Source organism: Acomys minous (genome assembly GCF_964271855.1).
Source record: "Acomys minous genome assembly, chromosome: 17".
NCBI classification, from domain to species: Eukaryota; Metazoa; Chordata; class Mammalia; order Rodentia; family Muridae; genus Acomys; species Acomys minous.
The window spans coordinates 71,946,678-71,963,806 of NC_140500.1; the positions used below are offsets into that span (position 1 = coordinate 71,946,678).

General features: G+C 44.3%; 2 protein-coding genes across 8 annotated transcripts in view; one reads left to right on the forward strand and one right to left on the reverse strand.

Moving 5' to 3' along the window:
* KDM3A (lysine demethylase 3A) overlaps positions 1 to 5,121 on the forward strand; it is a 45,803-nt gene extending 40,682 nt beyond the window's left edge. For all 6 annotated transcript variants that reach the window (XM_084766867.1, XM_084766866.1, XM_084766868.1 and 3 more), the window contains 6 exons: positions 18 to 148; positions 2,227 to 2,346; positions 2,425 to 2,564; positions 3,308 to 3,484; positions 3,566 to 3,700; positions 4,440 to 5,121. In XM_084766867.1, coding sequence (XP_084622993.1) covers positions 18 to 148; positions 2,227 to 2,346; positions 2,425 to 2,564; positions 3,308 to 3,484; positions 3,566 to 3,700; positions 4,440 to 4,520 — 784 coding nt within the window. In that variant the 3' untranslated portion in view covers positions 4,521 to 5,121. The remainder of the gene's footprint in view (positions 1 to 17; positions 149 to 2,226; positions 2,347 to 2,424; positions 2,565 to 3,307; positions 3,485 to 3,565; positions 3,701 to 4,439) is intronic.
* A 7,227-nt stretch (positions 5,122 to 12,348) lies between these two features.
* CHMP3 (charged multivesicular body protein 3) overlaps positions 12,349 to 17,129 on the reverse strand; it is a 44,742-nt gene continuing 39,961 nt past the window's right edge. For both annotated transcript variants that reach the window (XM_084766912.1, XM_084766911.1), the window contains 2 exons: positions 15,808 to 15,922; positions 12,349 to 14,195 (listed from right to left, as the gene is read on the reverse strand). In XM_084766912.1, the coding sequence (XP_084623038.1) occupies positions 14,044 to 14,195; positions 15,808 to 15,922 (267 nt within the window). In that variant the 3' untranslated portion in view covers positions 12,349 to 14,043. The remainder of the gene's footprint in view (positions 14,196 to 15,807; positions 15,923 to 17,129) is intronic.

Consider the following 17,129-nt stretch of genomic DNA (forward strand, 5'->3'; position numbering starts at 1 on the left):
TTGTTTTCTTGTTGTAGATTTGATGATCTGATGGCCAACATTCCACTGCCAGAGTACACCAGGCGAGACGGCAAACTGAACCTGGCCTCTAGACTGCCAAACTACTTTGTCCGGCCAGACCTGGGCCCCAAGATGTACAATGCTTATGGTAAGGAAATGTCTGATGGATAAAACAAAGTGTGTGAAAGAATGATAGAGATAGAAAAATGCTGGGCCTGCCTTTGTTCTTGCACAGGTCTCTATTTCTTGTTGACGTGTATAGGTATTTTCTTTCCATAGCAGTTTTAAGGCAGATTGCAGTTTTATGTTTTGTCTTATAAACCTAACTATAATTGCAGAAGCTTTACAATGTGTGGTCATTTCAATTTTGGTGGATATCTAGGTCAGGTTGTTTTTTTTTTTTTTTTTTTTTTTTTTTTTAGCATTTTCAATATTTGTATTTAAGATTTACTACTTGCCACGCATGGTGGCTCACACCTTTAATCCTAGCACTCGGGAGGTAGAAGCAGGCGAACCTTTTTGAGTTTGAGGCCAGCCTGATCTATAAAGAGAGTGCCAGAACAGGCAGGGCTATTATACAGAGAAACCCTCTCTCAGGAAAAAAAAAAGCATAAATGCAATGTTTCCCACTGACATTACACAGTATGTGTATGCTCTGCAGAAGCTGTGACACTATAGAAAAAAAGAAATGAGTATCTGAGGTTCAGTATCAGTTTCTGGCTTGTTAGCAGCAGATAGGGCTGTTCTTTCTAGATACCAAGAGGTGGCAGCGTCTGCAAATGCTTTTCTTGGGGGAAAAAAGTTGTCCTTAATCCCAGCATTTGGGAGGCAGTGGCAGGCAGATCAGGCCAGCCTGGTCCACAGAGTGAGTTTCAGGATAGCCAGGGCCACACAGAGAAATGCCTCCTCGAAAAACACAGAAAAAACTTTGGGAATCCTGATGAGTTGATGATTTTGTTGTAGGGGTTGTTGTGTGACCCTGCTTCCATCTGAATTGAGGTTTCCTCAATTTAGAGTCTGTTGTTTCAGCATAGTAACGTATGGCTGGAATTGGGTGGTTGGAGTAGGGATCAGTTTGCCTTGTTTTGTTGCAGTGTGCTGGTTACAATAGCCCACAGTCCCAGCTACTGTTCTCTTTGGGTGCTCTTCTTCCCAGCTTTACCCCCACCCCAGTCTCTTGTCCTTAATCATAATTTTTGGGGGTCTATGCTTGTCATCATTTTAAAATTTTATTAATACATTTTTGGAGGGCTAGAGAGATGGCTCAGTGGTTAGGAGTGGTGTTGCTCTTCCAGAGGACATGGACCAGTTCCCAGCAACTCTGTCAGCAGCTCTAGAGGATCTCATAACCCCTGACCTCTTTGGGCACATGCACACAAACCCAAAACATAAAATATTTCTTATATATTAATTTTCTGTTTATAGCCTTCTCTTAAACTTCATGCTAATCAGAATCTGACTTTTAAAATATCCTTTCATGTGTTCATACTTAACTCTTTCATTCATCTTTTTTTGGCATGTTAATTGCATTTTAAACCCATGTTTTATACTTTCTACTGGAGAAATACCTGTTAAACTCATTGAAAACTTAAGTGCAGAGGCTCATATGCTCACCATCCAGTGTAAACTTGTTAGCTGTTTATTATGATTGCTTCATTGTATCTTCTCTTTTTAAAGCACATCTTAATTCCATGATTTGAACCAAATATCCAGGGCTTTTCCTTGGGCTGGTATTTCAGCAAGGTGGGAACAAAGTAAAGTGTAGCTGAGTTCTAGGGTCCTAGGTTGGCACATAAAACTACCATCCCTTAGGTTTAGCCTCCCTCAGATAGCAGCCACCAGCAAGCCAGAGATGAATCTGTCTCCAGACAGTACTGCCCTTTTTCAGAGGCTGCCAGGCCTGTGCCTGCTATGCTTAGTCTCCTGCCTAGTACAAGAGGGAGACTGCTGGTGTCAGTAGTGGCAGGTTGGCCACTGAGCAAGGGGAGCCTTCTCCTGTGGATAAACTGCACACTGGAGGGGACTCCATGCACTGGACAGTGTTCCCTCATGCTGAGTGGAGCTGCCTGGGGTTATAGTGTGTGGAAGCAACTACCAGTGGACTCCTTGAGTGACCTCAGCTGATGTCTTTTATCCCTAAGCCTTCATTGGTTATGAAGCCACAGCTTGAACCATAGCTGCTTCTGAAAACATCCTTTGGTACACATAGGCATCTTATTTTTACAGGATTGATTACTCCAGAAGATCGGAAATACGGGACCACAAATCTTCACTTAGACGTATCTGACGCAGCTAATGTCATGGTTTATGTGGGAATTCCCAAAGGACAGTGTGAGCAGGAAGAAGGTAGGGCCTGAAACATGGAAGCTGGGCTCACTGTCTGTGCCAGGGTCTGCACTTCACACTCACTTCCTCTTGTTCTAGAAGTCCTTAGAACCATCCAAGATGGAGATTCTGATGAACTTACAATCAAGCGATTTATTGAAGGAAAAGAGAAACCAGGAGCCCTCTGGCATATATATGCTGCTAAAGACACAGAGAAGATAAGAGAATTCCTTAAAAAGGTGTGCTGCTTACCCTGTGCCATGTGAGGAGAACATAAGAATAGCAATACTATAAATTACCACATGGTGCAAACCCTCTATCAATTCAGTGGTTGCTAAGAAACAGAGATTCTAAAAAGGGAGGCCTTGTCTTCAGTTTTGTTTTTATTATAATGCACTTGGAGATTTTGCCTTCAGTTGAGTTTGATCATCATTTTTGCACTTTTTAAAATACTGCCTTGAAAACGTGAGCATTTCATTAGTTCATGTATCAGTCTTTGGCCCTAAGTTCTCATGTTCTGAATAACAAGTTTGTTCTCACGTGGTGAGAGACCCCGCTTGTCATTTAGGGGAGCAGGAGCTGGAAGGACTCCCTTTTCTCTGTAGTTGCAGGACATTATGTGGAGGTTCTCACTACGGGCTGTCTCTTTAAACTTGCTCAGTGTTGAGGCCGCTGGTTACAACCCAGGCAGGTTTGACTGACATTCTTTAGTCATACCTGAGTCACAGGATTCCTAGCCCATTTGTTGTTGAATTGGACCTAAAATCTTGTCCAAGAAAGCATACAGAGTGTAGGAAATGCTAGCAGGCAGGCCAGGTTTTGTGATTCTCTCAAACCTTTCTGGCTAATGAGCCTGAGTGCTATTTCTGTCAGTGGGAACATAACTTGAAGTGGGTCTGATGTTTATTGGCTGATTGTGTTTTGAGAAGGGAAATTGGTTTTGGCATTTGCTAAGTCACATGCTGTTTTTAATGTATTGTAGGTATCAGAAGAACAGGGTCAAGAAAACCCTGCAGACCACGATCCTATTCATGATCAGAGTTGGTATTTAGACCGATCGCTAAGAAAGCGCCTTTATCAAGAGTATGGAGTTCAAGGCTGGGCTATTGTACAATTTCTTGGGGATGTGGTGTTTATCCCAGCAGGAGCTCCACATCAGGTCAGAACCAGTTACTAATTCCTGTTGATTGCCTTTCTGCTGTGGCCTTGTGGCTTGTTACAGATGTGGCTTGTTTTCCAGGTTCATAACTTATACAGCTGTATCAAAGTGGCTGAAGACTTTGTGTCTCCAGAGCATGTTAAACATTGCTTCTGGCTTACTCAGGAGTTCCGTCATCTGTCACAGACTCATACCAACCATGAAGACAAATTGCAGGTAAAAATAGCACCAGTTCCTGGCATTTACTGCCTATGGTTTTATGACCCATTAGTGACCTTATAAAGAGAGCTAATGTATTTGGCCATGTCACAGTTGGAATAGTGAACTAGCTTTTTTTCTAGTCCTGCCATGCACTTGAGTGGCAAAGCTACAAGCCCAGAGAAAGCCTCACACCCTGTTCTTATTGCTTAGGCAGAAATGAATAGATTTTTTTGGTCCCTGGCTTTCTTAGCCTGCAGCCAGGGGCCTGGAACACAGTGCCTGGCCTTAGTGCTGCAGTGCTCTTGTCGTGTGATGGAGCAGGACTGAGTAAACTGAACATTGGGATCAGAAGGGAGTGTTGTTTTCAGAGACTTTGGGTTTATGTTCACACTGCAGTCCCAGCTTCTCTAGTCCAGGGCTGAAGGCCGCTCTGAGCCACACACAAAGATCAGAACGCAAACCAAACTAACAGTGAGCCAAGGCATGGTGCTCCAAGTTTGAAAATTACAGTAGTTGTTAAAGTCTGATATAACACCGTGTACTCACCTTGGCTAGAACCGGTAAGGGAAGTGCTTTGTAAGTTCTCCAGAGAAGGTGGTATGTGTGTGACACACTGGTCTCCAGGAGCTAGAAGCCGTTGCATTAACATGTTGAGTATTGACTTAAATTCTGAGAGAAATTAAAGTTGATGTGTATGGTTAAGTTGTTGTTACTGAGGGATTTAATGACGCAGTCATGTCTTCCTTTTCTCTAGGTGAAGAATGTTATCTATCATGCAGTGAAGGATGCAGTAGCTATGCTGAAAGCCAGTGAGTGCAGTTTGGGCAAACCGTGACTCCTCTCTGCACATTGGAGACGAATTATTGGCAGCTGATCAAACTCTTCAGGCAGGATTCCTGTGGACTTTGAGATTTCATGTTACCTCATCTTCTTTTTTAAAGTACACCCGCCTTGTGAGGGTACTGTCTCTAATGTATATTTCTAGTGTTTATAGACACTAAGTGTGTATATGTAGTAATTATTTACAGACCACGCATCCTTATACTGTGACTTCACCTAGTGCAGATCTTCTATCGAACTGAAGACCTGTTGGCTCTGAAACAATACTTGCAGTTATTCCCCAGCTGTTGGTTTGGACAGCTCATTCAAATGGGTTTTTAACTACTAGGGATCACTGCAAAGTTTAATTGGATTTTATTTTATTTCAAGTCCGTTGGAGCACCCTCCCCCACCCACTAGGGTCCAGAAGAGCAGTGGAGGAAGTGACAGCTAATGGTGCAGTTCTAAATGTACTTCCTAGGACTGGCATTATATAGCAGAATTAACTACTGTATAATTCTTGGGGTTAACCATCTTTAGCTAATAGAATTTTAATTTAAACGAAGCTTTGCTAATTTTAAGTGGTAAGCATTTTGCATTAAAATATTCATATAATATTTTGGCTTGGTTCACAGGCTTTCATTCTTTTAGAAAATGTAAGTTAAAAATATTGGTACAGGAACCTTTCTTAAAAGCAAAGGAACTAGATAGTCATCATTTCATTTTGACCAATTGAAACCCAAATGGTGACTGGTAACAGCTTCTGAACAGTAAGAGGCTAAAATACATTCTGTCTTCATGGTCCTGTGTGTACACTGTTGGAAGGGTTCGGGCAGTCGCACCTAAAGTCCTCATCTCAGAAGGGGCAGCACTGATAAGGAAGGTGCCTTTCTGTGGTCCACGCCTGGGCTGCGGTCACTCTAGAAGGAATGTATTGATTGGTGCTAAGCAGACAAGGCTGTGTTACCCTGTGGGCTGCATGGAAGGTGAGTGATGAATTTCTAAGTCTATAGGCAACATTTTCTGAGGATTTCTTAAAGGCTCCTTTATAGATGTGGATCTAGAATGCCCGCTGTTGCCTGGGCAGTCGTGTGGGGAAGCCACCTTCAAGACCAGAGCTATTTCTTAATCACAAAGAGCTACGAAAGGCAAGAACTTTCATATCCTCATACACACCTGAATAAGTTGTAAGAGATTATCAGAATGACCAGGTTTGGGAAAAGGCTGCATATAACTTTAAAGTGAAGCAGCGTGGTTGCAGTTAGAAATTCAATGTGAGAGGCAGGGAGATAGCGTGGCGGTTACATAAAGGTGCTTCTCAGAACCCATGTTAGAGTAGGAGGGAAACCAGCTCCACACATGCTGTATAAATTAAAACAGTAACAACAAACTTCTGTGAGCCAGATCACCGGGGAAAGATATCTAATACGGAAGACACAGAAGAATGTTTAGTGACAGAACCTGTTGATGTTGGCAAAAACCTGGACATGGCAGTCTGTATCTGTGGCCCCAAGTTCACTGACATACTCATGACAAAAAGTCATTCTACAAACTGGATATATGAAATTCTCCAAATAGATGAACAGAAAGCACTTGTTCTCGTAGAAGACCCACAGAGCTGCTTGCAGCTGTGCAGTGACATTTCTTTCAGCCCCCACAGGCGTCTGCATGCACATGCAGAGAAAACACTCAGCACATAAAATAATTTTTAAAAACTTTTTAAGCAAAGTTTTTAAATTTAAAAACAAAGTGGTAAGAGACTGAATGAAGAAGATACCCAATAATTACATAGCTCTCACACATGAAGGAACATCTACTTTACACAAAATAAATATAACCTTAAAATGGAAACGGTTCCCAGTGATGCCCCAAAGTTGGAAAAGTAGTAGCCATTCTGTAGAAACCAGTCTCAAATGCTATTAACATATGACAGAAGGCATCAATTAAAAAAAAAACAGTGAAAGGTATTTTCAACTGATACATAAAAGTGCAACTCATGAATACGATTCAGTTAAAAGAGTATTTAGAATTTATAATATAAATTAGCCAGGTTCTCCACAGAAATAGGACAGAATATATCAACTAAAGGGAGATTTATCATCAACAATGGCTGTTTTGAACTGTGACAGAAAGGCTGGGAATCTAGTGTGTTTTCATCCACAAGGCTGGGTGCCTCTGCAGTCACGAGCTGGAGCTGGAGTCTAGAGAATTCCTGGAGAGTTGCTGGTCTTCAGTTTCCGTTGAGATACCAAAGAAGTTGGATGTAATACTGACTTAAGCAAGAGTGACGCCACGTACTCAAAAGAGCAAAGCCGCTTTCTACATCCTTTTTGTTTGGGCTGCCACCAGAAGGTGTGACTCAGATTTAGGGGTGAGCCTTCCTGTTTCAAGTAATCGTAATTAAGGAAGTCCCTCACAGGCCAGTCCAGCAACTTAGGTTTTAGTTGACATCAGCTGTTACAAGATTAGCCATCACAGACATATGAGAAGACTAACTCTGTCAAACTTCCCCAAATAATAATAATAATAATAATAATAATAATAATAATAATAATAATAATAATAATAATAATAATAATAATAATAATACTACAATAATGAATATTTAAAATAATGAGAGGATAATGCTGGGTGCAGTGGGGCACGCTTTTGATCCCAGCACTTTGAGGAGGTAGGTGGATCTCTGTAAATTCAAGGGCAGCCTGGTCTGCATAGTTCCAGGACAGCCAGAGCTACACCGTGAGACCCTGTCTTGGGAAATTAAAAAAATAAACTAAAACAAATGTGTTCTTTGCAAAAATGAAAATCGTTAAATCTCTGAAGACTTTAAACCATGAGGTTGAGAGATGCTGGGGACAGTCTGGTAGCCGAGCTTGCCCTGGGAGAGGCCCTGGGCTTCCCAGCTCAGGAGCCTGCAATACAGTTGCTGTGTGTGGATTTTCCTTCTGGCCCAACCCATTACAGTGGCTCAGGACAGGGACTTGCTGATGTGGATGAAAATGGAGCTACTGACGCAGAAATCTAAAGACTTAGAAGCCACTAAGGTCTCTGAACTGAGACTGCTTGTAGAACACAGCTGAAAATTAGAATCCATACAGACCTAAACCCTTTTACTTAGTTATGTAGAAATGTTTAAAGAAATCACCCAGAAAGATAAAGTCATCCTAAACCCCCACCCTCCAAGTGCTGGGATTAAATGTGAGCCATCACACCTGTTCATCTTCTATTGGCGGATGCTGTATTCTCCAAGTGGGTACTTTATAAAGGAAACGGTTATTCAGCTCAGTTTTGAGGACTGATGCCATGGATGCCTGGTAAAGGTTTCCATGGGAGATGGCAGCCATGACAGTACTGTGTGGAAGAAAGGGAGAATAGCGAGAAAGACATTAACAAAGCAGACAGACTTCTCAAAAGCTCCACAAAAAGTATAAAAAGGAAATTACAAGTTAATACTACTGAGTGTGTGTGCTAAGTCAGAATATAGACAAGTTCAAATGCAACAAGATGTTAAAAATGGGATGAAAGGAGCCAGGTGTGGTGGCACACGCCTGTAATCCCAGCACTCACAAGTTAGAGAGAGGCAGGCCTGGACTACAAAATGAGTCCAGGACATCCAAGGCTACACAGAGAAACTGTCTTCAAAAACAAAACAAAACAAAAAAAGGGGAGGGGGGAGAAGATAGAAAAACTAAGACATGCAAGACCACAAGACCAGGTTAATATCAGAATATCCACATAAACCAGTAAACTGTTTGTTTCTGAGACAGTTTCTCTGTCAACCCTGACCATCCAGGAAATTGCTCTGTAGCCCAGTCTGGCCCTGAACTCAGAGAGATCCACCTGCCTTAGCCTCCCAAGTGCTGGAACTAAAAGTTGTGTGTCACCACTGCCCAGCTTTACACATTCTTCTTGAGACAAACTACAGTTGAGGCTGAACATAGACTGTTGTTAATCTCTCTCTCTCTCTCTCTCTCTCTCTCTCTCTCTCTCTCTCTCTCTCTCTCTCTCTCTCACTTGGTGAGATAGGTCAGTGGATGTAGCATTATTATTATTATTAATTATTATTATTAAAATTAAACTATTTGGGTTTCTTATACCTCTGCCTCCTTCCAACCTGTGTCCTCCCTAATGCTAGGTAGGAGACAGGTTAGTGGGGAGAGGGGGCACTGAGATCTTTTTAAACTTTGCTGCTGATTAGGGTTGTTGGGTTTGGGTTCCTTGGGACAAGTCCAATTTTCCTAGTCAGGATATCTTCTACTTCTCATCAAACCGTAATAGCAACCAACCGCCGCCGCCGCCACTGCCGCCGCCGCCTTCTTGGGAACAGGCCTCCCGTCTCTGGGTTCTGGCATTTATTCCCTCTGTAGCTGTGCTAGTGCACAAGACAATCATAGTTAATGGCTATAGACAAACTGAAACAGCCCCAGATCCCACACCTGGGTTTAAAACAAAAACATGCCGGGCGGTGGCTCACGCCTTTAATCCCAGCACTCGGGAGGCAGAGACAGGTGGATCTCTGTGAGTTTGAGGCCAGCCTGGTCTACAAAGTGAGTCCAAAACAGCCAGGACTACACAGAGAAACCCTGTCTCAAAAAAACCAGCCAAACAAAACATAACTGGGTTGGTTCTTTTTGTTTGTTTGTTTAAACAAAGTTCTCACTACAAGTGGGTAACCAAACCTGACAACCTCAATTCAATTCTTGGAACCCATTGGTGGGTGGAGAAAGCCAAGTCCTGCAAGCTATCCACTGACTTTCATATGTGCCCACACAAAATAAATGTTAAACTCCAAGTCAGAACCTGTAACAGTGTTTGCTGCTTTGAACAAAAGTATACAAGTGGCAATACATGTAGTATTGTGCAGTAAACACTATTTCTTTTTCATCACTCCATACAGAAGCTCTGTACTACCCCAGTCTTGAGACATAGTCTCTCCATGTACCTCTGGCTGTCATGGAACTTGCTAGGCAGATTGCAGTGGCCTTGGACTGAGGTGCACCTCTGGAGTGCTGCGGCTAAAGGTGTATGCGTCTGGCCCAGTCCTGTTCAGGCTGGTACATTCCTCCCTTTTCTTCCCCTCTGCCCAAGTTACGTGTCATTTCAGCCCAAGAACTTGACATTTCTTACACAGGACATGCAGAAGTACCAAACCTTTATCTTTTTTTCCAGGAAATGTTTAGCTTCTCCTTTATTCTGAAAGGACTTACTGAACAGGGTTTTTTCACCCCTTCCCCCCCCCCCCATTTTTTGTATTTAAACACCCCAAAAGTGTTACCCTACTGTCTCCTGGCCACAGTGGTTTGTGATCAGAAAATATGTGTAAATCTTAACGAAGATCCCTTTACCTAAGTCATTTCTATTTGGGTTTAGAGATTCTTTTTCTTTGGAGGCTTCTGTTACATGTCCCAGTATAAGTCCCTAAGAGTTTGGCCTGCTTTTTGGAATAGCACCCCAAAGCCAGTGAAGAGCAGATGACATGTCACCAGTGGACCGATGCAGGGGCAGCTACTGAAAGGCCACAATGCCAAATCCTCTTTAAATTACCAGTTTATGCTCTAAAACCACAAGGTGGGGTGGGCAAGCAAGCAAGAGTTGTCAGGTTGTTAAGGGCAATGACCCACTGGGCTATTTCTCCAGGTCAGTCTGCTCTAGGTAGCAAGAGAAGCCATGCTTGGTAAGAGGCAGAACAAGCTGTGCTGTAAGCAAATCGCTAAATATACCAGCAAGTCAGTATCTGATAATTGGTCTTTTCTACCCTACTCTTTCAACACTGTGACTCTGCTTCCAGAATGAGCTTTTTCTCACTTGGGAAGGTTTCTGGCATTCTCTCCAAATACTGCCTCTATTGAGGCTGCCATCTGTAATGCTGAGCTCAAGGGGCTCACACTCTATGACTTGTCTTCATTGTCTTTTAAGCAAATACATGAGAACAGAAAACAGGATAGTAAGTTTTTGAAGTCTTTTTCATCTGCCTGTGTGACAGAGGAGGCACCTCTGGCATGAGACACAGCCTGGGGCAGAGGTCAGGGAAGGGCATGACTACCTGCTTAGGCTGAACAGTGCGAGCACTTTGGGCTGGAGAGCAGATGCTTCAGAGTATACGTTAGAAAGTGAGTGGGCTGGGGGTATACAGTGGTAAAGTGCCCTTGGATGAAATCATTTTATCAGACAACAGTGGGTCCTGATGGGATGGCAGAAAAGCCATCTACTTTAAGCTGTGCCTAGTTTAAGCACCTGGGATAGAGGGACAGGTTGCAGATATAAACTCTGGCAATGCCACCTAAGCATATGAGAGAAAAAGGAATGTATGGCAGACAGCTAAAAGTGCTCTGCATAGTGTGGAAACGGGGATGTGAAAACATTGACCTGTTCACTGAGTGTCAGTGTCCTCTACCTGGCTAAAGTTTGATTGTGAGCATACCGAAGTCCCCACGGATATGGGCAGGCTAACGCCAGTGTCTCTGTAACAAACTCACTACAAGCATTGTGGCATCACTGCAATACATCAGTTCTTCCCAACAGAATCTGTAGATTCAATCCAATCCCAGTAAAAACTAGCAAATTGATTTTTGAATCTCAGTAAATTAATTCTAAAGTTTATATGAGGAGGCAAGAGACCCAGAATGACCAGCACAACTTAAAGAATACCAGGCATTGTGGTGCATACCTTCAATCCCAGCATTCTAGAAGCCTAGGGGAAGATGGGCTTCTTTCAGTTTGGGCCAGCCTGGTTTACACAAGTTGTAGGCCAGAGGGCTACATGGTGAGACCCTGTCTCAAGTCAAAGGGTGATGTGACCTAGAATTACTGTAATGCTGCTTTTGTCATCAAGACACTTGTTTTCTTTTGTGGCCTGGGAACTGGATCTTTTGTGGCTAGGTAACTGCTCCACTGAGCCACACCACCAGGATTTGTTTAGCTGACTGGCTTGTTTGAGTCAGGGTCAGTTATGTAACCCAGGCAATCCTTCTGTCTTTGCCTCCCAAGTGCCAGGGTGGTGTGTGTCTGATCTTAGAGTGGAAGAACAGACCACAGGACAGGGAGCCCAGAAGTAGATCCACACAATACAGTTGATTGGTTTGGGCAACAAACAAATACAGCATGTGTTATGTATATCATTTGAGACCCCACACAAGACAAAAATCAATCCAAAGGAGGAAGGACACCTCAGCCCACTCTGAGCGCGGGCTGGGGCTGCCTTTTCCCTTTCATTCCCCCTATGCTCCCAACAACAGCAGGCAGATCTTCCACTGTGGTCCTTCTCTCTAGAAATGCCCAGTGGTGTCTCTCAATCCAAGTACATAGGATAACCATCATATATGTGTACACACACACACACACACACACACACACACACACACACACACACACAGAAAACAAAACTTACAATACAGACTTTAACATCCTTCATAAAAAATAACTGATACTGGAGTATAGACTTCAATATAAAACACAGCATAGGGCCAGTAAGTTGGCTCAATGAAAACCAGGCTTACCTCAAGCCTGACCATATGAGTCCAATCCCTGGACCCCACATGGTGGAAAGGGATCCAACTGCTGCAGGCTGTCTCTGACCTCCACATGCACACTGTGATGCACACATCCCAGCACAATAAACCCATGGAACTAAAACAGGACACATTACCAGGTAACATAATTTTAAATGACCCTAGATTGGTGCAATTGCGAGTGTGTGTGTTTTCATATACATGTGTGTATTTGTATGTGTTGGTGTTTGTGGACGGAACCAAGGACTTTGTGCATGCCAGGCCAGTACTATACAACTGAGCTACATTTCTAGGAGTGATTTTTTTTTTTAAACACCAAAGGCATAATATACAAAATAATTGAGAAGCAGGGTTTTATTAACAGTAAAAAACTTCAGCTTTGAGAAACTCAACAATGAGAGAACAGACCAGAGAATAGGATAAAATCTGATAGATGATTGATCCAAAATATGTAAGAGGACCTTAAAATTGAGTAATCAGAAAACAAACAATCTGGTTTATAAAATGAGACACCAACAACTAAGAAATACAGGTGGCAAGCTGGGCGGGATGGTAGAGCAGAGGTCATGAGTTCAAGGCCACTATTTCAACATTTTCAAACAAGATACAGAGAAGGCAAGTATAAAAACAGATACCCAGCACACTTCACAGGGATTACAGATTGAGACAAGGTACCAGCACAACAGAAACCCCTCATCACAAATGCTGCCCAGGACACACAAGGGCAGAACTCTCCCTCCTGGGAAGTGGACAGGATGTGCTCTGCAGGGCTGGCTTAGCCTCTTTCAGTACAGATGTGTGCTGACCACATGATCCTGTGGCCGTGCTCCCTGGTATCCGCAGGCACAGCTAGAAAATAGAATGCTGCTCAAGAGCCGAACAGTCAAGTCATGAGCCCACAGAGGAAACGCAAATGCCTGTCACTACGTGAGGGAAGACACTGAGAGGCTGGAAAAGCAAAGCCCACGGAGACAGGAAGCAGGCCAGCAGGCCAGCGATGCCAAGGGATTAGAGAGGAAGGGATGAACCGCACATAGGGTTGTTTGGGGTAGCAAAGCCATTCTTTACCACGATGGTGGGCACAGGCCACTGTACTTCAGCAAACAGTGATTCTCATCTGAGGACTGAGACCATGCAGAGCTGAAAGCCTTTCAAACTGTCACACCCAGTGCTAGGTGGGTTATTTCTCAATGCATCTAAAGCATGCCCAGTGCGCATGTTTCAGTGTATAACCCTAACCTCTCATGGGTCAGCTCCTGGTGTTCACGGTTACCTGTCTTCAAGACACTTAGCTCCACGCAGCGATGACGTGTGAATAGTCCTGATCCCAAAGCTGTCCACTCTGCATGACGCTTACAGTGAGGAAGGACTGACAGCTGAAGAGCTACCCATGTACACACCAGTGCGCGATACGGTCGCCCAGCCAACACGTGCATTATAACACCTGCTGGGTAAACAGATGGCAAAACGCACAGGAGTGGCTCCCACCCCCGTCTGTGCCAACCAGGAGCAGCAGCAGCTCCTGAGCAGAAGGCACTTCTGCTGAGCTCCCATGTCCGGATGCCCGGAGACGGCACTTCCTCTTTCCAGGGCCAATACTGAGTCGATCTGGGAGATCAACACCTCGAGTTCACTGCATGTCACATTTACAATGAGATCAAGAGCTAAAGCAGAAGTTTATTGACATCCACTCATATAGTATTTTATACATACACACCAGCACAGTCCTCAGCAGTCCATCTGCTCTTCTCAGATTGTTTGATGAGAGAATGGGTTTCTTTGCCCTCCCCGTGGAAGACACTTCTGCTACTTCTGCTCTTAAAAATAATGCATTGGATCACCCCACCTTCATAAAAACAATCCTTAAATCCTCTGCAGACAGTGAAGATGTCCTAGCATAGACCCCTCTCCAAAATGTAATGCTTCACAACAGAGGTGTAGTGCAAGAGATACAGGAAACGGTGACTCCCCAGAGGCTGTGCCCATACCTAAGGGAGGACACCAGAGAGCTGAGACCCCCACTGGGTGGCCCTAGCTTCGGAGTGTGGCCAGCCGGGACTGCATGGCCTCCAGGTCTTCTTCATCCTCATCCTCCTCTCCTTCTTCTGAGGCAGCCATCGCTCCTGCAGGTTCAGGCTCAGGAAGGGCGTCGGTTACTTTACTGGGTGCTTTGCCCAAGGCTCCTGAAGGGAGAAGGAACAGCTTAAAACCCGCTGTTTAAGGAACAAGGCCCCTGCTTTTCCAGCCCCTTGTCACTGCTGCACCAAGGCAGTGCAGCTGTGGTCCAGGGAGACCGGCTTACTCAACACGACACACCTCAGCTGAGAGAGAGAACAGCGGGTGACCCTCCTCCTGCCTCACACTTCCAAGTAGCTAGTACTACAGAAGTAATACCAATTCTATGCCCCAAAATCATAAAAGTTTTAATTTCTAGAATATTGGACATGGTGGTGCATACTTGAGTCCACATGCTTGGGTGCAGAAGTGTCATTCTAACTCAGGATTTTGGGGCCATCAAGGGCAAAATAGACCCCCATCTCAAAAAAAAAATTTTTAAAAGTCATAATTTTGAAGTCCCTAAGTCCTACTGGAAATCTAGTATTTATTTTCTCTGAATAAAGTTTAAATGTTGAACCCAGACTAGGTGGCACAGGCCTATAATCTCAGCTAACTGGGAAGATGAGACAGGAGGATAGAAATCAAGGTTTATCCAGGCTAGAGAGAGTTCAAGGCCAGCATGAGCAACTTAATGCACCCCTTCCTCAAAATAAAGGCCAGGCATATAGCTCAGCAGTACAGTGCTTGTTTCATGTGTTTGAGGCCCCAGGCTCAATCCCTGGTGCCACAGAAAACAAAGCCAAACAGCCACATTGTTAGCCAGGAGTCGGGGTGCACACCTGCAGTGCAGTACTAGCCAGCCTCTGAGGACTCTGCCTCCACAGGAAGCAAGAAGAGTATTTTAGGTCACTGCCGACTATAAAGCTAGATACTTCAAACACCAAAAGGTTGCAAATAAGTAAATAAACAGGAAAACCTAAACTACTTCCAAATTTTCATAAAATATTTTCTCAAATATCTTTTCTCCCAACAATTTAAAACAAATAATAATTAAATTCCACCATTTTATTAAGCATAAAACTCAGAAAACTCCAAAATTAAAAATAAAAGTTATAAAGTACTCAGAAATATCTATTCTTATTAATACCTACATTTAACAAAGACATGTTTTACACTGCAGTCCGGTCAAATTCCTAACAGCTGTTTTCTTTTTTAATATTTTATTTAGTTTTTAACCTATGTGCATTGGTATGAAAGTGTCAGATCTTGGAGTTACAGACAGTTGTGAGCTGCCATGTGGGTGCTGGGAATTGGACCCGGGTCCTTTGGAAGAGCAGGCAGTGCTCTTAACCACTGAGCCATCTCTCCAGCAGCTGTTTTCATTGTAAAAATTTCATTGTAAGCCGGGCATGGTGGCGCACGCCTTTAATCCCAGCACTCGGGAGGCAGAGGCAGGCGGATCACTGTGAGTTCGAGGCCAGCCTGGACTACAAAAGCGAGTCTAGGTCAGCCAAGGCTACACAGAGAAACCTTGTCTTGAAAAACCGGAAAAAAAAAAATTTCATTGTAAAAATCCTTCGTTTCTTGAAAACTGGTTATACAGCTTTACTGTACTTTTTCCTCAAGAAATATTTTGCACACTCCAAATGCAGACACAGCCATTGCTGGCTGACTGTGGGAGGAAAGTGTGTGGGGTGGGGTGGGGTGAGGTGGGGTGGAGGGCTCTCCTGGTCATACCTGCTGTGATTTCAAAGAGGATTCTGTCGATCTCCATTTCTGCTGCTTCTTCCATTTCTTCCTGATCATCCATGCTTTCAAATGTGTCCTCCAACATCTCCTCTATGATTCCAGCCTAAACAGAGAACAAAATGTCACCTCCCTCAATGGCACATTCGTTCCCACCAACACCCCTAGACAGCACCCAGAGAAAGTTCTAGTATCTCTGAGCTTAGTCCATCTTTCCCAGGTGACAAATGAGGCAGGTAGCTGGACAATGGCCTCTTTGCAGTCAAAATCCAAAAGGAAAGAGCGCTCTAAATCCGCAGGAGGATTGGAGAGTGCAGCCGCTGTGGCAGCTCCTGCACAACGCAGACTACACAGCAGTTCCCGGGGACCCCTAACCAGGACAAGCAAGTGCCCTAAGACTGCAAATACGACCTGAAATACAGGATGAAAGCTGGCTGGAGCCATGAGCAGGGACGGAATCCAGCTACTGCTCAAAACCATCCCAGCATGTCAGGTCACAGCTGCAGGAGTAAGGTTAATCTGGGGGTGGAGGGGTGGGTATTGAGTGTCAAATCAATCACCAATGCTTGATGGCTTCCGCTTAAGGGAAGCCCAGGGTTTCTGACCTACAAAGCAAAGCCAGTCACTTTACTGGCAGCCTATGCCTGGCAGCCTGGTAGTAAGCTTTCTTTTTTAGAAAGTGCGAGGAGCTGGGGAGACGGTACCCAGCACCTGGGGAGGGAGGGTGCTGCAGCAGCAGCAGGGTGACCTCTGAAGCTAACTGGCTAACCAACCTTACCAGACTGACAAGCTTCAAGTTCAGTGAGATTCTGTCTCAAAAAAGGAAGACACCTGACATCAACCTCCGCGTCCACACACACATCCATACAAATGTGTGTGTCACCGTGCAACAGTGCTCATCCATGCACACACACAACTTTTAAAAAGAAGAAAATAGCAAGGGACCATTATGAGGCACAAACGGCTCTCCGATGCCCTGCAACTGTCCTGTTTAACAGTGTCCCTAACTCTGGGTGAGGCCATTCAGTGTCTGTTAGCACAGCAAGGTCAGAAAAGCACCCTCTCCCATCAGAAAGGGGCCCCAAACAAGCAGCCAGAGAAGGGAACCCTAATAGCCTTGCAAAACAGAGAGGCACAGCTCCTCTGCACAGCCTGGAACAGGGAGCTGTGATGGCTCTAGCCCTTACTGCTGTCCCAGCAAAACACCCACTTCCCAGTCTTTGTGCTTCCAGTCCCCTGAGGTGACTCTCCGTGACATGGATCTGGCTAGTACCCAGCCCAGTTTTAGCCACTTTCCCAACCCAAATGACTAA